Raw genomic sequence first — 22,500 nt, forward strand, 5'->3', positions numbered from 1 at the left:
GGCATATAGAGTTAACACTGCTCTCAGTAACAGTCCTGGTGATGGGGGCATATAGAGTTAACATGCTGCTCTCAGTAACAGCCCTGGTGATGGGGGCATATAGAGTTAACACTGCTCTCAGTAACAGTCCTGGTGATGGGGGCATATAGAGTTAACACGCTGCTCTCAGTAACAGCCCTGGTGATGGGGGCATATAGAGTTAACACGCTGCTCTCAGTAACAGTCCTGGTGATGGGGGCATATAGAGTTAACACTGCTCTCAATAACAGTCCTGGAGTTAACACTGCTCTCAGTAACAGCCCTGGTGATGGGGGCATATAGAGTTAACACGCTGCGCTTGGTCCCGCAGGACTCACTCGGATATTCTCAGAGCAATAATGACAGGCTTCACTCGAGGTCAGGTGAGGTCGTCTGCAGCCAGTAAATCACTTGAATCAGTTACAAGCAGGCAGGCAGACAGGCAGGCACAGTACTGCACAGCACAACACAGCACAGCACCGCTGGGAGCTGATCTTTCCAACGTGAGTCAAACTGCGCCGTCGCGCCTTTTCCAGAAAAGCGCTACAGTTGGCATTTCTGCCTCCTGCTCCGGGACGGCTCGTAAACGCAGCGGCGCTTCCCTCGCTGTGGCTTTACAAAGAGCACCTTATGGAACAAACTGCACAGCAGCGCTGCAACAGACATAACATCTAACGGACTGCAGGGCGGTGGAAAAGAGGACGCGCTGACGCACGCAGCTACTGAATAATCAGGCCCGGCTTGTGAGGGTAGCGCACTGTCATCTGATAAGCATGAAAGCACACAGGGGGAGAATACGTCCTCATTGATACCATATGGCCAGTCGAGATTGCTTCTTCTACTCCTGGTGGATTACAGTGCACAAAGACTTTCAGTATTGCTTCACCACTACTGACCCAGTTCTGCCGTGTCTCTCCCTCGTTGAATTCTGCGCTTGCCAAATAGGTTATTCCCTCTCACAGTCGCAAGCAGCGATGCTTTGCTGCGTTGCAGGAATACTTCACTGAAGCCTACATGTCTATGTGGTGTACGAGCAGAAACACGCTGCTTCACACTATCGGTCAAGGTCGCGTTGACGCGGCGCCAAGCCAATGTTGGCTTGTTTATCGGCGCGCGGTGGGATGAGAGAAGTCCTGTGTGCCAATCGTTTCCCCTTCCCCTCTCCCCGTGTGCCCCCGTTCCCTCGTCCCCCGTTCTCTCCCCCCAGCCCCAAATCTGTCCACGTAAACAGAACTCAGACCAAGACCCGTTGTTGCGTTCATCCAATAATGCACCAAGCGCATAAACTTCTCCAAAAGTTTGACATGAACTCGATCTGGCAGTAGAACAATAGCACTTTCTCAGGTAAAAACAAATCAACTTTATCTGGGCTAGCGGACACCGCTTTTGAGTGGCCCAGTCAAGTTTGCTTTTTTTAGGTATTAAACTATCACAACCGAAGTTTCGGCCAAGCGTGGGGATTCTTACCTTCGTATCCGAAACAGCAGGAAAGCTGGAGTCCCAGGAGCACGCATACACACAGCCAGGTGTCCATGTTCAAAACTGCACGGACTTCTGAGTGCTAGACCTCCGGCGCATTCCTCCTCCACGAGGGCCCGCCTCCCCCAAAGAAACACGAGAGCCTTTCATCCCGCGCGGGCTTGGATACATCCTGGCGCGTGGTCTGTTTGGCGTATGAGGCCAACTCTGTGGCTTTATATTATGTAAATTTGAGTGTGAGTGTGTGTGTGTCTGTGTGTGTGTGTGTGTGTGTGTGTCTTTCTCTCTCTCTCTTTGCGAGTGTGTGTTTGTGTGTGTTTACCAGCATTCTCACATCTGTGTGATATACTCTCAGCTCCCATGGAGACACACATTTCTCCTAGTCACATCACTAACGTACACACACACACACACACACACACACACACACACACACACACAAACACACAGAGAGAAAGAGAGAGAGAGAGAGAGAGAGAGAGAGAGAGAGAGTTGGAGAGACAGGGAGAGATTCAGAAGGTCCCTTATACAGGTTCATGAAGTATAAAGACGCTCTTGTCCTCACACACACACACACACACACACACACACACACACACATTAGGCACGGTGTTACTGTGTGTAAGGCATGTGTTAATCCCTGCCTTCCTGTCCCCCAGCTCCGGTATTAGTCCAGATCAGATGACCCGGGCCATGCAGGCACAACTGACCCAGCACAGATGACCCGGGCCATGCAGGCTCATCAGGCACAACTGACCCAGCACAGATGACCCGGGCCATGCAGGCACAACTGACCCAGCACAGAGCAGGCGTCCAGTCCACATTATTATTGTTATTCTTGTTGTCAGCAGTAGCAGTGGTAGTAGGCCTATAGCCAGGTGCTACAGTATAACTGTTATGGGCTAAAGAGGCCACATGCTATACAGTATAACTGTTATGGGCTAAAGAGGCCAGATGCTATACAGTATAACTGTTATGGGCTAAAGAGGCCAGATGCTATACAGTATGTTATGGGCTAAAGAGGCTAAATGCTATACAATAGCTGTTATGGGCTAAAGAGGCCACATGCTATAACTGTTATGGGCTAAAGAGGCCACATGCTATACAGTATAACTGTTATGGGCTAAAGAGGCCACATGCTATACAGTATAACTGTTATGGGCTAAAGAGGCTAAATGCTATACAGTATATGTTATGGGCTAAAGAGGCACATGCTATACAGTATAACTGTTATGGGCCGAAGAGGCCAGATGCTATACAGTATAACTGTTATGGGCTAAAGAGGCCAGATGCTATACAGTATTACTGTTATGGGCTAAAGAGGCCAGATGCTATACAGTATAACTGTTATGGGCTAAAGAGGCCACATGCTATACAGTATAACTGTTATGGGCTAAAGAGGCTTAATGCTATACCGTATACTGTTATGGGCTAAAGAGGCTAAATGCTATACAGTGTTCTGTTATGGGCTAAAGAGGCCAGATGCTATACAGTATAACTGTTATGGGCGAAAGAGGCCACATGCTATACAGTATAACTGTTATGGGCCAAAGAGGCCAAATGCTGTACAGTATAACTGTTATGGGCTAAAGAGGCCACATGCTATACAGTATAACTGTTATGGGCTAAAGAGGCTTAATGCTATACAGTATAACTGTTATGGGCCAAAGAGGCACATGCTATACAGTATAACTGTTATGGGCTAAAGAGGCCAGATGCACAAGAGACATGATCTAATGGGCATATTTCAAATGACTCTGTGCTTTTGGATAATCCTTCAACCAATCAGACCAACGATCCGGGTGCGCCTGGTGGATAAGCTACTTTGTGATTGGTTCCAGTGGACAGGAAGCAGGAGAGATAGATGTGCAGGTTTCCAGCCTGAGCTGCAGGCCGAAATCCAATCACCGGCAGATTGGACTGGGTTTACCGAGGCTAATGTCATATCACACCTCTATAATATAGTTATGGTTATGATTGGACTGGGCCTAATTCATATATCACACCTCTATAATATAGTTATGGTTATTTGGCAAACACCTTTGTCCAAAGCGACATACAAATAACAATACAATAATTAATTTAACAGTGAACAATAAAAAAAAAGTTGGTCAGACTACAGTAGGGAGAATAGCAATATAAACAATAAACAATTTTAATTATATTATTATGAAATGTTAATTAAAACCATAACAACATACTATACTATAAAGTAACATAATATATTACAATTTATAATATACCTACAGTACTATAAAATAATACAGGATATGATAACGTACTATACTATAGCATAATGTAATAGAATATTATACTGTGACATAATGATATATTATTGTCATATAGCGCAGCTGTGATCCCAGTGCGGCCTGGCCGTGTCTGTGTCTGTGGCTGAGCGGGAGCACTGAGCCTGACAGAGCAAGTGGTAGCTGTCATGTTGTGACTTACGGCCATGTCTCTGTCTGGCTGCTGAGAATATGAGTGTGTGTTTAAAGTTTATTAAGGGGGGCTGTGAGTGAGTGTGTGTGTGTGTGTACTGCACGAGTGTGTGGCTGGAATGGGTGCTGTGTTTATGTAGGTGTGTGGGCGATGTATCAAAATGTGTGTTTGTACTGTGTGTGAGCTTAAGAAGACCTGTCTGTTTAATAACAGTTATCTAAGAGAGGGAAAGTTCTGGAATGTGGTAATGATAGTTTGTGTATCTATGAGCTTGTCTGTGTTGCTTTTTAGTGGATAGGCTAGTCTCAGAAAAGAGAGAGAGAGAGAGAGAGAGAGAGAGAGAGAGAGAGAGAGAGAGAGAGAGAGAGAGAGAGAGAGAGGCATTCAATCCCATACAATCTGAAAAAGTATTGACCTTATCACCACTCGGCAATGTGCAGAAGAGAGATCGATGTACAAAGATACTGCTGCTGAAGTAGAGTGGAGTGTGAAGGGAAATTAATTGTGTGTGTGTGTGATTGTAAGAGAGAGAGAGAGAGAGAGAGAGAGGGAGAGTATATGTGTGTATGTGGGCAACCTGATAAACTGTACAGTGAGTAACTCATATTCTGTGTGTGTGTGTGTGTGTGTGTGTGTGTGTGTGTGTGTGTGCATGTGTGCTGAGTGAGTTTTAATGATAGGGTTTATGTGGAGTATGTGGAATAGCTACAAGAAGAAATGCCGGGTCACCATCATCATCATCATCTGTTTTTAATTCACATTTATACAGAATAACGGAGCATTACTTATTCCATTAAACATTCAGTCCATGTGCAATAAATAGACCCATGTACAGAACAGGCTTTCACAACGCCTGTCCAGCACACTCATGAGCGAGACCGCCAGATCCAGACAGCGGGTCGGCCCACAACCTCAAAGAACATTTAGAGAGAACTTGGGGATATGTAAGACTAGAACATTCACTCCTCTACTTGGATAGGATATTGTACAGGTGTTAGAACACTAGAACATACGTTTCTATACTCACAATATTATATAGGCATTAGAATCGACACAACCATACTCGCAATAGTATACAGGTGCTAAAACAGACACCTTTACATCCAGATTATTGGACAGCCATTAGAATAGACACCACCATACTCACAATAGTATACAGGTGCTAAAACAGACACCAGACATCTATATTCAGGAGATTATTAGATACAGTAGGTTTTAGAAAAGACATTTCTCCAGCGAGACTTTAAGAGAGAGTTTAAAACAAACAGCTCTAAACTCTAAAGATTAAATGACTTCACAAACCAAGGCACACTAGACTGTGTGTGTGTGTGTGTGTGTGTGTGTCTACCTGAGGTCTAAGTACTGAGGTAAGACATAATTCCAGTAAATGTGTATAAAAGTGTGCATGTGGTAGTCTCTCTCTGTGGCTATGTCCGAAACAGGCAAAAATGCTGCCTTATAAGATATCTGCCTTCAATGTCCAAAGTTCTATTGAATTATGATGTCAGTGAACGGTAAAATGCATCCATTCACCTCGCTAGCACCTTACCTAGCTTGCAAAAATCACGGTAGGTCTGTTTACACGTGTAAAGCATTTATACAGTTTATACTTCAGATTTTGACTACTCTCCTCGACAACACCATCCCAGGGGGTTTAAGAAGTGAACTGCACTGGCTGGTCAGGTTTTTAAAGCATTTCCAGAGATTGTCCGGTCATTACACATCAGTGGCAATTAATTTGCAATGCTTAGCATGCCAATCGCGATTTACGCTAACGCATCTAAAGCACAGCTGTCGGTGTCATGGCAACGGCGTTCTGTGTTGTTATCTTGCTAGGCTGTCCGAAACAACGTTTCTGGCTGCTACCTTGTTGCCTTCTACGGCAACTCACTCGCTAGGCAGTGAAGGCAGTGAGGCAGTAGGCAGCTGCCTTCCGTTTCGGACACAGCCTGTGTGTGTGTGTGTTTACCTAAGGTCTAAACATTGGTCCCAGTTGGTCCCAGTTATTGGGAAGCGTACCAACTCCCCGCCTGCCCGTGGATGACGCCATTCTCGTCGCGCACCGTGGTGTGCGTGTGTGTTTACCTGAGGTCTAAGTACTGAGGTAAGACATCATTCCAGAAGCCTTCAGAGTTGGGAGCTCCATTAATGGTCTTCTGTTTACCTGCAGCTCTCTGTTTACCTGTCTGTTTGCCTGATGGCTTCCCTGTCTGCTTGCCTGATGGCTTCCCTGTCTGTTTGCCTGATGGCTTACCTGTCTGTCTACCTGTCTGCTTGCCTGAGGAAGCTGCTTTTGGTTTAGTCTTTCCCTTCCTAGGTTTCTCCTCCTCCTCTTCCTCATCTGATTCCTCTTCAGACTCTTCTGATTCCTCTGACTCTGAATCCTCTGATTCGGATTCTTCTGATTCTTCCTCCTCCTCCTCTTCCTCTTCCTCCTCGTCCTCTTCATCCTCACTGTCCTTCACCTTTCCTTTCGTTGCTTTCTTCTTGTCCTCCTTCTTGTCCTCCTTCTTGTCCTCCTTCTTGTCCTTCAGGCTGGGTTTTGGTTTCTGTTGTTGTTTCACGCTTTGTTTCAGTTTCACGGGTTTCTCCTCCGACTCCTCCGACTCCTCGTTCGACTCCTCCTCAGAATCCTCTTCACTCTCCTCTTTGCGTCCTTTCTGTGGCTTTATTGGAGTCTTGCCTTTCTCTTTCAGAGTTTGTTTAGCTTGCCCTTTCGATGTCTGTTTGACATTCACTTCCTCTTCTGACTCCTCCGATTCCTCCTCATCATCATCATCTTCGTCATCATCATCGTCACTCTCTTCCTTTTGGATTTGTTTAGGTTTCTTTTCATCTTTCTTTTGTTCTTTCCCTTTCAGCTTCTGTTTCACCTGTTCTTTGGCTCTCTGTTTGGGCTTCTCTTCCTCTTCCTCTGATTCATCCCCCTCTTCCTCTTCACTCTTTTCCTTCAGGTCTTTCTTCTTTTCCTCTTTCTTTGGTTTTCTTTGTTCTTTTCCTTTTTCTGCTTTTGCCACACCCTTTTTGGTTCTCTGTTTAGACTTTACGTCCTCCTCCTCCTCTTCCTCCTCTTCCTCCTCTTCATCATCTTCACTGTCTTTCTCTTGTCCTTTCTTTGGTTTCTTTTGGTCTTTGTCCTTTTGCTTTGGTTTTGCCTGGTCTTTGGTTTTCTGTTTAACTTTCACCTCCTTCTCTTCCTCCTCCTCATCTTCCTCCTTCTCCTCCTCCTCCTCCTCCTTCTCTTCCTCCTCCTCATCTTCCTTCTCCTCCTCCTCCTTCTCCTCCTCTTCCACAGCTCTGTCTTTCTTCAGTCTCCTCTGTTCTCTGATGCTTCCTCTGGTCCTGCTCATCTCGCTCTGTTTGGACTCTTCCTCTTCCTCCTCTTCATCGCCCCCCCTCTCCTCTTGCCCCTCTCCAGACTGCTCCTCCTCCTGCTGGCCATTCCTCTCCTCCTTCCCTATCCCTCGTTCTTCCTCTCCTCCCTCCTCTGGGTCTTTCTTCTTTTCCTCATCTTCACTCTCCTCTTCCCTTTCTTCAGCCTCTTCTGCTCTCTCTTCTTCCTGCTCTATCATTTCTCCCTCTCCCTCTTCCTCTCCCTCTTCGTTCCCCTTTTCTTCTACCTCTTCTCCTTCCTCTTCTTCTTCTTCATTATTCTGCTCCTCTTCCTCTTCCTTTACCTCAGTCTCTTCTTCCCCCTCTTCTCCTTCTTTCCCTCCATCCTCACCTTCTTCCTCATTTTCCTCCTCACCCTCTTCCTCTTCCTCCTTTGCTTCTACTCCCTCTCTACCACTCTCCCCCTCCTCTTCTTCTTCTTGTTCTCCTCTACTCTCCTCCTCTCCCTCTTTCTCTTCCCCCTCCTCCTCTTCCTCCTCTTTCTCCTCCTCTTCCTCCTGTTCAGCTTTGCTTTCCTCTTCTTCTCCTCCCTCAGTTCCTCCCTCTCCACTCTCCTTCGCTCTGCTCTCACTCTCTCCACTCTCCTTCGCTCTGCTCTCGCTCTCTCCACTCTCTTTCTCTCTGCTCTCGCTCTCTCCCTCCTCTTTCTCCTCCCCCTCTCCACCCTCCTCCTCTTCCTCTCCCTCTCCACCCTCCTCCTCCTCTTCTCCACTCTCCGCTTCCTCTTTCTCTCCTTCACTCTCTACCTCTCCACTCTCCTTCTCTCCTTCCTCCTCCTCCGCCTGCTCCTCTCCTTCTCCAACCACAGTGCCCTCCTCCTCCTCTTCCTCCTCCTCTTCCTCCTCCACTTCCCCTTCCTCCGCTGCCTCTCCCTGCTCCTCCTCTCCCTCACCGATACTTAAGCTCCAGTCTTCGCTCTCCTCCTTCTCGTCCTTCTTTTCTTGCCCTTCCTCTTTGTGTCTGTCGTCCTTTAGAACAGACTGTCTTCCTGACTCGCTTTCTCCATCCCGATTGGTGCTTTGCTCCATTGCTTCCTGTTCGCTACTGGCTCCTGATTGGTCCTGAGCAGTCATAGTCCTGTGTGTGGTGACGTCTGGCGTGTGTGAGACCATGTCCTGCAGCAGTGCTGCTGAGCCTGTCAGTGCTGCACCTGCCACAGCAGAAACTACATTTCCCAGAATGCCACCTTCTTTGGGACTCTCATGACCCCCCTTTCCTGCGGCAGACCTCTGTCTTGATCTCGATTGGCTATTGGTTGGAGTGTCCCAAGGACTGGATGATGATTGGCTGTTCACTGGAGAAGGGATCTTCTTGGTTGCTGATTTGCTGCCAGCCTTTGCTGCCGATTGGTCAGTTTTACCTTGGCTTGACTTTGGGATCTTAGGTGTTGATTGTTTTTTGGATGGACTGGACCATGGACTAGACAGCAACTGGCTATAATCTGGGGTAGACCTGTTGCTGGATGTTGATTGACTGCCTGCCTTGGCCCTCCTTTCCACTGATTTGTTGGCTTCTCTTCTGGATGGTGACTGGCTCTTTGCCAATGAGTCTTTGATCTTCTTGTCCCTCAGTAAAAGTGTTTGTTTGTCTGAGTCCCTCTCATCTACAGATCTGTCCTCATCCTCTGAAACACTCTTATGTGAAACACCATCTTTAGACACACTGCCATCTTTGTCAGACGAGCTACTTGCATCCCTTTGAACTCTGATAGGGGTTTTCTTGGTGTCCTTCCCCTTCTGTGAGGAAGACTTGACCCTGGGGCCTTCCTCTGGGCTCGACCTGTCCACCTGAGTGTGCAGTGGAGCAGGCTTCCTTTCCCCGACTTTTTCCGCAGCAGCCAGTGCGGGTTCTTTTACCCTAGCTGTGGCAGACTTCACCTCAGATTTGACCTCCGTGACCTTCCCCGTCTGTAGTGACTGGCTGAGACTCTCCTCTGGGTTCTCTGATTCTCTCCCTGTCAGGGAAACGACATCCACTGGCTCTTTTACTGTGACTTTTACACTTGGACCTTTCACCTGTGCAGGTTTTACCCCAGCTTTTGCTTTAGGGGAGGAGAGGTACTCTTCTGTTTCCACATCCATGGCTACAGTTCCCTCGGCAACGTCCTTGTTTGCTTTCTGCTTGAGCTTCTTGGTGGCCAGCCTCTCTGTGGGAGTGGCTTGGCCTGACCTCTCCCCTCCTGTGGAAGGCCTCTGCAGAAAGAGAGGGGGAGAGAGAGAGATGGAGAGAGATGGACAGAGTGAGAGTCCAAAGAGAGGGGGAGAGTCAAAGTGTGAGCAAGACAGTGGGCCTCTCTCAACATCCCTCCTCGATCCTCAGTCCTCCAGACTCGTTCCCACTGATCAATAACTAGCACTGGATAGACTATCTCATTGTTTGCTGCCCAATCATTCTTTATCTAGATCAGTGAGAACGAGCACCTAGGACAGAAGGGATTATACATAAAAGACGAATGAGAGGTACCTAATGTGTGAGAGGGGAATCAAGGGAAAGTAACTCTCCAGCAGTAAAGCAGCACTAAAGATTTGCTCTTGGGGGCCCCCTAAAGTTGAAAAGTGCAATGATAAACTAGTTATTAAATATGTGTCTTTTGCAACTTTGATACTATATAGAGGGAATGCACCAACAGTCACAGCCACAGTCTGTAGACGGAGATCTCCAAATTCCTGTAGCATTATCAATTTTCCTATTTCCATTTTGGAAGGGGGCAGTGCTCCTACCCGAACACTAGACTCCCTAGGCAGACTCCCTATGGCTGTTTTACAACCGATGAGACCCTCACCCTATTTAGAGTTTATGTGGCATCAAAATTATTTCTTTTAAGGTAAACAAAAGCTCTATAGGGGGCCTTTAACGCACCTGTCCAGGTGATTCAGTGCCTGCTTCCTGCTTCTTCTCCACAGGTTTGGCTGTTATCTTACCTATATCCAAGAACAGGATAACACAAAAGGCAGTACCATCAGCAGAGGCTGTGACCAGGTCAACACGAAGAACAAATCTGATTCCAAAATCAATTCCAAATGACCAATAACCAAGATCATAGCCTAACAGGCAGATGTTTCTAAATTCTGCAAAAATAAAAATATAAAAACAAAGAAAAACAAACGGTGTCCAAATAGGATACATCATATTTGACACTCTCAGACCTTGTAACCTACTTGTCAGGGTGTTAGTAGAAGTGTCCTAAAATATGTTTAGAAGTGTAGCCTTCTTGGAATTTAGAATCATTGCATAACCAATACTAATGTCACTGTATACTGGATTATTATACACTAAAGTTACTGTATAGATCTGGTAAGTATGTTTTTTTCTAGGTTTGTTTTGTTCATTGCTTCCTACTCTGTGTGGATGGCAAATGGGTGGATGGGTGGATGGAGTATATAGACCCCATAGCGTACCAGGCTTGGGGGTGATGGCCTTGCGTTTGGGGGTGTCTGAGGGCAGATCAGGAGGGGGTGCAGTGGGGGTGCGCTTGAGGGGCGTTTTGGGGGGTCGTTTGGGGGACCCCTCCTCCTCCGAGGCTCTGGGGTCTGGTCTGGGGCCGATGGGGGTCAGGGAGAGGGGCGTCAGAAGAGGAACGTTCTGGAAGACTGGGCCGAAACCTTCTACCGATCCCACCTGAAACATACACACACACACACAAACACACGCAAACACCACACACACACACACACACACACAGACACAAATAATGTACATGCTGAAACAACATAATAAACAACACCTGATATTACACAGACACACAGGTATACCACTATTTTTGACATTTATATTTTTAGAACTGAACTGGTTCTTCACGTTTACCCTAATGTGAGACTCTTATGGAAGTAACTAATAGCTGATATATACTGTAGTTAGGCTCATACGTTTTTGAACCCATGCTAAAATTGACTAAAAAGAGGAATATAAAATATTTTTTTGGAAATTGAGGAAAAAAATGAGGAAATCATCACACACCCTTCACCATACCAAGAGATTGGCATGGTTTTTATTTCAGTTAGCCTATTAGCTGGTTGGATTTGCATCGAGCTCAATGAGCAATTTCCCAAAAGATGATTTCATATTCCTCTTTTTAGTCAACTTAAGCATGGGTTCAAAAACTTTGAGCCTAACTGAATGTGTATTATCTGACATGATGTGCTATACAATTAAAGAAACAGAGTCCTTCATTAGAGTGTTTTATACACAGCATAGAATCATGACTGATTCTGTCTGACTGAGTTGTGATTGGCTAGGCTCACCCTCTCTCTGCGCCTGGCTCGTGGTAATAGGCTGCTGTGCTGAGGTGCGGGCTGAGAGCTGGTTATCGTGATGGGATTGGAGGAGACGTCGGGGGGCGGTCCCAGCAACAGGGTGGAGACGGCCGGCTCAAGGTTAGGGGGTGTGACCTCATCCTGCTCCACACACACCTCCATCTCCTCCGGCCGAGGGCGCGCAAACACCAGCATGTGACTGCCCCCACACACCACCTACAACACACACACACACACACGTGCGCGCACACACACACACACACACACACACACACACACACAAAACACACAAAAACACACATCTGGAGCTCCTCACAGCTCAGCAAACACCAGAATGTCACTGCCACTGTACACTACCTACAACAAACACAGATGCATCACACACACACACAGATATACACACATGTATTGTGCGCACACACACATTTGCATTTCCTCAAGCCGCGGGTGAGCAAAAACTTGCAACACAAACACACCACCTACAGCACACACTGACACACACACACACACACACACACACACACACACACGCATATTCTCGCTATCTCTCTCTCTCTCTCATACAGACTCAGACACAGACACACACACCCATTCTCACACACATACTCATATCACACACACACACACACACACACACACACACACACACACACATAGTATGCATAGATAAAGAGCTTTAATGGAGCCCTGCGGGCCTGACTCACTGTCTCCACGCAGAAGCTGAGGAAGCGTTGGCACAGCGCTGGGCTGAACTGGTTGGCAAAGTTCTCGTCTCCGAGGCCTAGTTTCCCATGACGTCCATCTCCAAATGTATAGAGAAGCCCACTGTCTGAAACAGGAAGAATAACTCAGGATGTGTGTGTGTATGTGTGTGTGTGTGTGTGTGTGTGTGTGTATGTGTGTGTGTGTGTGCCAAGTGTGTGTGTGTGTGTGTGTGTGTGTGTGTGTGTATGTGTGTGTGTGTGTGCCAAGTGTGTGTGTGTGTGTGTGAGAGAGAGAGAGAGAGAGAGAGAGTGTGTGTGTGTGAGAGAGAGAGAGAGACAGAGAGAGAGTGTGTGTGTGTGTCTGTGTGTGTGAGAGAGAGAGAGAGAGAGAGAAAGAGAGAGTGTGTGTGTGTGTGTGTGTGTGTGTGTATGTGTGTGTGAGAGAGAGAGAGAGAAAGACAGAGAGTGTGTGTGTGTGTGTGTGAGAGAGAGAGACACCAATGCGATCTAAATACAGCAGAAACAGAGACACAGTGCCCAAATATGTAAACATCAGGAGAAGCTGTTTTGAAAAGAGGGCACATGTCCTCCCTGAATTGCGGCAAGCGAGCGATGAGGAGAGGCTTTCATTCCCTAACCGAAAGGACCTGCTGAGGGGAAATTTACATGGCCTAAATATGAACACACACACACACGAACGCGCGCACACACACAAACGCACACACACACACACACACACACACACACACACACATACACACACGCCATATGAACACACACACATGATCACACATACACACATACACACACACACACACACCCTCTTCTCCATTGCCATAATTCATAATTGTACAATTATCATTATTCTGCTTTATTTATGTGCTTCCCCCTCCTCCCCTCCCCTTTGATGCATTTGACCCAAATACTGTACAATGTGATGGTCACGCTAATTAAGCTCTTTTTCAATTTGAATTTGAGAGAATGTGTGTGTCTGTGTAAGTGTGTGTGTGTGCGTGTGTGCGCGTGCGTGCGTGCGTGTGTGTGTGTGCGTGCGTGCCTGTGTGTGTGTGTGTGTATCTTGCCTGTTACAATGGCAGAGTGGTTGTCCCCACAGGTGATGTGTGTGATCCCGCCCCTTCCTGTGTGATTGACAGCTGTGGGCAGGTCAACCTGGAATATGAACGTCCCTAATCCCAGCTGACCACACTCCCCTCGCCCGAACGAGTACAGGCGCTCCTCTGATGGAGAGAAAGAGGGAGAGAGAGAGAGAGAGAGGGACAGAGGGACAGAGAGGAGAGAGAGAGGGGGGGCAGAGAGAGAGAGAGAGGGACAGAGAGGAGAGAGAGAGAGGGACAGAGAGAGAGAGAGAGAGGGACAGAGAGGAGAGAGAGAGAGAGAGGGACAGAGAGAGAGAGAGAGAGAGGGACAGAGAGGAGAGAGAGAGAGAGAGAGGGACAGAGAGAGAGAGAGAGGGGGGGCAGAGAGAGAGAGAGGGACAGAGAGGAGAGAGAGAGAGGGACAGAGAGAGAGAGGGGGGGGGGCAGAGAGAGAGAGGGACAGAGAGAGAGAGAGGGGGGGCAGAGAGAGAGAGAGGGACAGAGAGGAGAGAGAGGGGGGGGCAGAGAGAGAGAGACAAAGAAATACTTTATTTACACTGCTGCACTTATGCACACATTGCATTAAACTAAATTGATATGACAAGTACATAATGCAGCATTCTAAATGACTCATATTACTAGACAAACAGTGCATATGTAGCATTCTACGTTCAATAAGAAATGGCTGTAAACAACACAACATATTGTGTCCCTTAGATGCCTATTGCTTTGGCCTAGTCAGTAGATAAGAAGCACCGTGATTAGCTTTGGGCTAGTCAGTGGATATGAAGCACGGTCATTAGCTTTGGGCTAGTCAGTGGATATGAAGCACGGTGATTAGCTTTGGGCTAGTCAGTGGATATGAAGCACGGTCATTAGCTTTGGGCTAGTCAGTGGATATGAAGCACGGTGATTAGCTTTGGGCTAGTCAGTGGATATGAAGCACGGTCATTAGCTTTGGGCTAGTCAGTGGATATGAAGCACGGTGATTAGCTTTGGGCTAGTCAGTGGATATGAAGCACGGTGATTAGCTTTGGGCTAGTCAGTGGATATGAAGCATATTTTCACAGAGAATGAGAGAGAGAAACAGCATTGTAAAACACATGAGTATGGAATGTGTTATTATGAGACTTCATTTTGATTTTGATTTTGATTTTGTTTTCAGGGACAGAACCGCAGAGTAAACTGAACAGGCTATGGGGTGCAGTGTTGGACTGCCCGTAAGCAAGGGTGCTATTGTCCAGGACACAGAGTGTCCTCACACAGATCCTGGTTGTTTATTCTAAACAGCTGTTCCTGAGCAGAACAGAGGAACGCAGAGGAACGCAGAGGATCGGTTCCATCTGTCGCTCTAACAAAAGGCCATCCCTGGCTCTGTATGTTCTTGTGCACTCAATAAAGTACACAGTTATTTATGAATCTTTTTGTTCATTGAGCACGCAATAAAGCATAGCTATTTATTTATCTTTTTGTTCATTGAGCATATGAGCACTCAATAAAGTATATAGCTATTTATTGATCTTTTTGTTCACTGAGCACTCAATAAGGTATATATTTATTTATTTATCTATTTATTTATTGTCTGTGACAGCGTCGGCACCAGCTCCACTCGCGCTCAGGCAGCCCAAGCCAGGCGTTCGACTGAGGCGTTCTGTTCGACTGACCGACTACACCAGACATGAGAGCGGCTCGCACATTAAAAAACAACATTACTCCAATCCTTTGTTTCGGAATCATGGAACTCCATATATTCCTATTTGATCATGAATGAAGTGTCATCATGGAATCAGATTTTTTAAAAGTTTGCTTAGCATGTAAACGTATTACATATATATAATATTATATTATATTATATTATATTATATTATATTATATTATATTATATCATATTATATGTGGATACACCTAGTAGCGTATAAGTCTGCTGAGCAGGACTCCAGCAGTAGTCTGGATAGTGATATTCATTGGCACTGTTTGACATGCCATTGATAGAGACAGAAAAGGAGTGTGCGTGGGGGGGTTGTTTATATTTGATAGTGTGTGTGTGTGTGTGTGTGTGTGTGTGTGCTTGCATAGCTGTCAATCCTCCCTTTTTTCTGGGTTTCTCACAGATGTTATCCCTTTTCTTTGTCCTCCCATTTGAACATGTTCCAGTAAATATCCCATATTTAGCCGGTAACCCTAACCCATGTTTGAATGCTATCATAACATTAGCAAGTCTCTGTGGTGCTGTCCTTTCAGTGAAACAGACGTGGTGAAGGTCGTGGCCTGTCTCTGGGTCAACACATTTTCAGACGTGAGCACAAAATAATTTTATTCGCTTTCCTGTTTGTTTACTTTTCTTGATATTAGCTTATTCAATATAACTGTGTGGTTGTTGTGAGAATACATCTTGATGTAAGTTAAGTCACCTCATGCCACACCTATTGGGGCAGGTCTGTGTACCTGGCAGGGAGAGTGTGTGTGTGTGTGTGTGTGTGTGTGTGTGAGCGTGCATGGGTGTGTGTGTGTGTGTGTGTGTGTGTGTGTGTGTGTGTACCTGTCAGGGCCAGTGTGTGTGTGTGTGAGCATGCATGTGTGTGTGTGTGTGTCAGTGATGCGCGGGTACGTGTCTGAACGACCCGCCCCGCCCCGCCGTTTACAACTAACCCGACCGCAACTCGGACCGCAAAAAATAATTATTGAAATGCAGGACCCGACCCGCTTCCCGACCCGCTTATTGTAAAAAGTAGTCTAACTTAGTCGTAGCGCCATTGAGCTACGCAAAATTGGTATCTCATATGCATGTAAAACAATAATATATATTGCCTAATTATATAGGCCTATAGCCTATAATTGCTCAGAATTTGGGAAACATGCATTTAGTCCTTTTTTTTGTTCCGTGTCAGCATTAATCCAAAAATGTGGCTATTTGACTCAACATTGAACATAATTGGCCTAGGATTTTCCTATACAAATTCTGTTTCAGCCGTTCCTCACATGAATGCCTTGAAGCTCTCCCAAGCATGAAATGCAGGCATAGAATATTATTAAGAAACTCTTTATTAACGTCTTCATCAATGGACCAAAACAAAAACAAAAACCCATAGAGCCCGATTGAGTGCGTCATTGCTCCGCAGTTCGAGAAAAAAGCTGCAGATCATAGACAGAGAAAGCATATGCTCTGAGAACAGAAGTGTAGCCGAGGGTCTGTCTACGCAGAAACAACAAGTGCATTTCTACATGTTCGTGACAAAATGTGGGGGATAGAATCGCGTTTCAGTGGGAATGCTGCAACTTATGTCTTTCTCTTCTAAAGACAATTATGTACGATATACATGTAAATGACAAAAAAATAACGGCATACTTTTTTTACCGACCCGACCAAACATGACCCGCATATTATTAAAAATATTTTTTCTTGACCCATAACCGCGGGTGACCGCGGTCGCCCGCTCGATTTGGATCAGCCCGCGCATCACTGGTGTGTGTGTGTGTGTGAGCGTGCATGCGTGCGTGTGTGTGTTTGTACCTGTCAGGGCTAGTGTGTGTGCGTGTGAGCGTGCATGCGTGCGTGTGTGTGTGTGTGTGTGTGTGTGTGTGTGTGTGTGTGTGTGTGAGCGTGCATGGGTGTGTGTGTGTGTGTGTGTGTGTGTGTGTGAGCGTGCATGGTGTGTGTGTGTGTGTGTGTGTGTGTGTGTGTGTGTGTGTGAGCGTGCATGGGTGTGTGTGCACCTGTCAGGGCTAGTGTGTGTGCTCCTCCACATGCCACCTTCTGGACACACTGTGGAATGTTCACCAGCTGAGGGACTCTGTGATTGGCCAGCTGATCAGGGGTTAGGCCCAACCTCCCCCCGGAACTCTCCCCAAATGTAAACAGACCTCCATCATCTAAAACACACACACACAGACACACACACGCAAAGAGACAAGAATATCTTATCACACACACTTATAGAATTACATAAGCATACAGACCAGGGCCCTTCTTCAGACACACACACACACACAGAAACGTACATATCCACATGCATACATGCATACATGCACACACACACACACACACATACACACACACACAAAGAAGGTGTGGTTTTGCAGGTGGGGTACCTGTGACAAGTGCAGAATGTTTGAATCCACAGGAGACCCATGTGATTGGTTGGCCCACTTTCAGTTCCCATGGAAACGAGGCTTCCTTGCTGGACCCAAGGCCAAGCTGTCCCACAGAGTTATCGCCCCAAACGAACAACCTGCCATCCACTACACACACACACACACACACACACACACACACACACACACACACACACACACACAGACTTATCACCCCATACGAACAACCAGTGTAAACTGGCTGTAATGTGGATAGGCAGAAGAGTATAGACTGGCTTTAATGTGGATAGGTAGAGGAGAGGGAGGAGAGAAGAGTGTAGACTGGCTTTAATGTGGATAGGCAGAGGAGTGTAGACTGGCTTTAATGTGGATAGGTAGAGGAGTGTAGACTGGCTTTAATGTGGATAGGTAGAGGAGTGTAGACTGGCTTTAATGTGGATAGACAGAGGAGTGTAGACTGGCTTTAATGTGGATTCACTAGGTCGCTCATCAGTATGATTGTCAAGCGTGGGTGTAACGTTAAGAGCATGTTTGGCTAGGTAGCTGGCCGTGGTCCTGGAACACACACACACCTGACTGAGGTGTCATTTATCACAAAACACACACACACACCTGACTGAGCTGTCATTTATCACAACACACACACACACACACACACACACACACACACACACCTGTCAGGGCGGCGGAGGTTTGGCTCCCGGCTGCGAGCATCTTGATTGGTGCGTGCTCACAGAAAGGTTGCAGCTGCTCAAAGGCATTTCGGTTGTCATGGTGACCAAGGCCCAGCTGCCCGCTCCTGTTCCCACCTGTGGTGTAGACCTGTCCTCGGGCTGACCACACACACACACACAACCACACACACACACACACACACACACACACACACACACACACACACACACACACACACACACACACACACACACACACACACAAACACACACACACACACACACACACACACACACACAACCACACACACACACACACACACACACACACACACACACACACACACACACACACACACACACACACACACACACACACACACACACACACACACACACACACAAGGGAAGGCAAGGCTTAAACCGACCTGAAACCTACACAGCACATGTGAGATTGTTCTTTTTACTGTCTGATACACACAGTGCAATCACTAGTGTCAAATGTAGTGCCAAAAGTATTAAGTGCCGTCAACACTTTAAGAGACACTGTAACATTGTAACAGTAAAATAAATACTTGAAGAGAGTAACACGCTTGGTAGCCACACCTCCACAAGATGGAGCCAACGAGTCAGCTTCACGTGTAGTTGGATGTTCTGTTCTGCATGCGGACAGCACCCAGACCTCAGGTCTTTAGCACCACATGCCTGCCCTACTGTCTCATGGCACATCAGTGCTGGGAAAAAGGTCTTTTGGAATGCCACAAATCTAGAAATCATAGGGGTGCACTCTGTCCCATTGTGGACCATCATGTTCTACACAATGTCTGGAGTGAAGCTATGTTGTCATTTAGTTGGCTCAGTGGTGCTCCAATGCTCAGCACGGTTTACGTAGCAGCAGTAATAGTGATGGATCAGTGTTTGCATTAGTTCCAGCAGTGCTTTATGAAGCACCTCCATGTACCTGCCCTGCCTGCGCAAGTCCTCTATGTGGCTGTGGTGATGGCTATTCTCATGTACAGTACCTGCCACACCTGTACAAGTCCTCTATGTGGCTGTCTGGTGATTGTTACTCTCATGTTGAGCGATGTTCGTGAGTGGCTTTTAGGGATTATGGATAAATGCTACTTTCTTGTTTTTAATGTTTATTTTTTTCTAGTTACTGTTTATTGTAGAACAACTAATTGACAAAATTATGGCGTAAGTGATTTTCAGAGTGTTTTACCCCTGAGGAAAAGACCATTCTTGAATATAAACTTCAAATGGTTCCATAGAACCATTACATTGCAGAAAAATGGCACCTTTTATGGGTCCCCATAAAGAATCTTTTTACAAAGTTCCATCTGTAACAATTGTGGGTGCTTAATTTGTATCAAAGGATGGAACCTTTTTAGGTTCCATGTGTAACCTTTTTTTCTAACTGTGTACTGCCAGTTTTTCCTAAAAGTACAGCAAAGGCCTGTTATACATTTAACAGGAAGATACTGTAGTCAGTACTGTTAAAAACAGGAAAGTCATGGCAAATATTTTACAGTGTAGGGTGACATCAGAAAAATGTGCATCTCTTGTTTTTTTTTTCCAGAGCTGTGTATATGATGGCATAGTGTGATATGTACTCTATGTGTATAATGGTATACTGTAGTGTGTGATGTATTCTGTATTATGGTATGGCGTGTGTGGGTAGGTATAATGGTCGCTGTATACATGCAGTGGTATAGAACACTGACTGGTGCTGATGATGGAGTGATTCCTTCCACAGGCGACCAACTCCACTCTCTCAGAAATCAGAGCTGCAAAACACACACACACACACACACACACACACACACACACACACACACACACACACACACACACACACACACACACACACACACACACACACACACACACACACACACACACACACACCAGAGAGCTGATTAAAATACCCACAGATACCCACAGCAAAACGTATTTGTCTCTGTATGGGTTGTGTGTATTTGCACAAGTGTGTGATATGTTCATCCAACAGATCCAAAGATCAAACGTGTGTGTATGTTCAAACTTATATTCAGTTCAAGTCAGATAGTTCTGTGATAGATAATTCAGTCTGTTAACTGCCACACACTAGCACTGATGTCTACAGTGGGTGTCTTGCTTTGGCTGTTTTTTTTTTGTTTTTTGTATCTGATGTTTTGGAGGGTCTTCTGTGTTGGCTGGAACATTCCAGAAATGACCTCAACGTATCTTTAAACTCTGGCCAAGGACACCCACCCCGCCCCACACACACACACACACACACACACACACTCTGAGGAGATATCTGTTTTGTGTGTGTGTCTGTGTGTGTGTGTGTGTAAGGCTGAGTGTTCCTCTGGTGCTCTGCTGTTTAGGGATCCTAATAGTTGAGAAATGTTTCAGAGATGTAAGGCACTCCGGAGGGATATGTGTTCAAAAGCCCTTTAATCTAATTTCCAAAACATAACACCCAGAGCCATAGATAGAGAGAGTTGCGACACTCTTTGATGTTGCCGCCACGATCAACAGTTCCAAAAAAAACTGTGCTGAATGGCTGAATCGCAGGAGGGTGGGATGTACTTCTGATGCTGGAAGGTGTAATCAATTAACTCATTGACTACTGACCAAGAGATTGGCTGTAAACAGTTTCAAAAGCCCCATAACGAGGAAATAGCCTGGAAAAAGCGCTGCCATTTTTTCCTATGGAGGTCTATGGGAGTGTCGCCACTCTGTTTTATCTACCGCTCTGATAACACCTAAAGAAACAGCTTTACAGTTGCCTAATGGTCTTTGTCAGCAGTTCTCAGACCTTTCATGGTAAAATCTTTAAAGGTGTATTGGCGGGTGTTGTTTATTACACTTTTACACTGTGTGTGTGTAGGGGGGTGTGTGTGAGAGAGAGACAGAGAGAGAGAGAGAGAGAGAGAGAGACAAAGAAAGAAAGAGAGAGAGAGAGACATACTTAATGAATACATACTTGATGTGTGTGTGTGTGTGTGTGTGTGTGTGTGTGCCTGTACGTGTAAGAGAGAGAGAGAGAGGTACCTTTCACACTTGTAGGTTTACTTAAAGCTCCCTTTGTTTCCAAGCCAAGCTGACCACTGGAGTTACTGCCAAACACGTACAGACGACCCTGTGCTACAGAGAGAGAGAGAGAGAGAGAAAGGGAAAGAGAGGGAGCAATTCATTGATACTGGGCAACACATTTTCATCTGGAGAAATTCAGTCATTAGTGGCCAACTTGTTGCGATCCTCCAATCAGAAGACATGGAATGGATCATGTGACATCCCAGCAGCATCACTCGAGAAGCTGTTCCACGCATCATCAGCTCAGTGAAGGTGAAGCTCCAGACACAGAGGGTGGCTCTCAAACTCTCTCCTCTCTCCTCTCTCCTCGATGCTCAGTCCTCCAGGCTCGTTCCCACTGATCTATAACTAACACTGACTGGATAGACTATCCCACTACTAGATCAGTGAGGACGAGGATCGAGGAAGGAAGGGAGGGTGTATAAAAGACCAAATGAGAGGCACCCAGAGTGAATAATTCCCATACATTCATTTAGCACATGCTTCCCTTTCTCCTGTGTGGCGCACCAGGAAGTGATGTCATAATTACCCGTCACCAGGATGGAGTGGGCGTCGCCACAGCAGATGCGAGCGGGGACGTCACTCTTCAGCCAGAAGCGACTGGGCACATTCTCCCTCACCTTACTCTTCCCAAACGCAAACACTGCTCCTGTGTCTGTCAGTACGCTCACACACACACACACACACATAAGCGCGCACACACACACACACACACACACACACACACACACACACACACACACACACACACACACACACACACACACACACATAAGCACACACACACACACACACACAGGCACACACAGACACAGACACACAGACACACAGACACACAGACACACAGACACACACACACACACACACACACACACACACACACACACACCATCATCATCATCATCGTCATCATCATACAGAATGCATACACAAGATTATAAAATAACATGCATGCAAAGAATGAATACACATCAAACATAGCACACAATCTCTCTCTCTCACACACACACTCACTCACACACACACACACACACACACACACACACACACACAATCATACAGTATAACTACATGCATGCACTAGATCATCAATAAACATGCACAGAATGAAAACATTCAAACAAACATTCTCATCTCACACACGCAGAGGGAGAGAGAGAGAGCGCACACGAGGTGAGAGAGATATTAAGAGCACAAATCCCTCACTCTAGCTAGGCCTACCTCCTCAGAATAGCCCGTGCACTTAATACTATTGGACGGCATTAGC

At 46.2% G+C, this 22,500-nt stretch overlaps 2 protein-coding genes across 2 annotated transcripts in view; both read right to left on the reverse strand.

Moving 5' to 3' along the window:
* Nucleotides 1-1,596, reverse strand: part of srpx (sushi-repeat containing protein X-linked) — an 18,908-nt gene extending 17,312 nt beyond the window's left edge. Inside the window, exon 1 of the mRNA XM_062533554.1 lies at nucleotides 1,486-1,596. Coding sequence (XP_062389538.1) covers nucleotides 1,486-1,552 — 67 coding nt within the window. The 5' untranslated portion in view covers nucleotides 1,553-1,596. The remainder of the gene's footprint in view (nucleotides 1-1,485) is intronic.
* A 4,421-nt stretch (nucleotides 1,597-6,017) lies between these two features.
* Nucleotides 6,018-22,500, reverse strand: part of rpgra (retinitis pigmentosa GTPase regulator a) — a 16,645-nt gene continuing 162 nt past the window's right edge. The window contains exons 2-17 of the mRNA XM_062535218.1: nucleotides 21,763-21,888; nucleotides 21,192-21,284; nucleotides 19,874-19,936; nucleotides 18,150-18,308; nucleotides 17,473-17,622; nucleotides 17,098-17,253; nucleotides 13,369-13,524; nucleotides 12,287-12,411; nucleotides 11,571-11,798; nucleotides 10,728-10,947; nucleotides 10,189-10,250; nucleotides 8,222-9,521; nucleotides 7,303-7,423; nucleotides 7,122-7,260; nucleotides 6,984-7,058; nucleotides 6,018-6,905 (exon numbers count right to left, since the gene is read on the reverse strand). Coding sequence (XP_062391202.1) covers nucleotides 6,018-6,905; nucleotides 6,984-7,058; nucleotides 7,122-7,260; nucleotides 7,303-7,423; nucleotides 8,222-9,521; nucleotides 10,189-10,250; nucleotides 10,728-10,947; nucleotides 11,571-11,798; nucleotides 12,287-12,411; nucleotides 13,369-13,524; nucleotides 17,098-17,253; nucleotides 17,473-17,622; nucleotides 18,150-18,308; nucleotides 19,874-19,936; nucleotides 21,192-21,284; nucleotides 21,763-21,888 — 4,061 coding nt within the window. The remainder of the gene's footprint in view (nucleotides 6,906-6,983; nucleotides 7,059-7,121; nucleotides 7,261-7,302; nucleotides 7,424-8,221; nucleotides 9,522-10,188; nucleotides 10,251-10,727; nucleotides 10,948-11,570; nucleotides 11,799-12,286; nucleotides 12,412-13,368; nucleotides 13,525-17,097; nucleotides 17,254-17,472; nucleotides 17,623-18,149; nucleotides 18,309-19,873; nucleotides 19,937-21,191; nucleotides 21,285-21,762; nucleotides 21,889-22,500) is intronic.

The sequence above is a fragment of the Sardina pilchardus genome, chromosome 4, assembly GCF_963854185.1.
Source record: "Sardina pilchardus chromosome 4, fSarPil1.1, whole genome shotgun sequence".
Lineage (NCBI taxonomy): Eukaryota > Metazoa > Chordata > Actinopteri > Clupeiformes > Clupeidae > Sardina > Sardina pilchardus.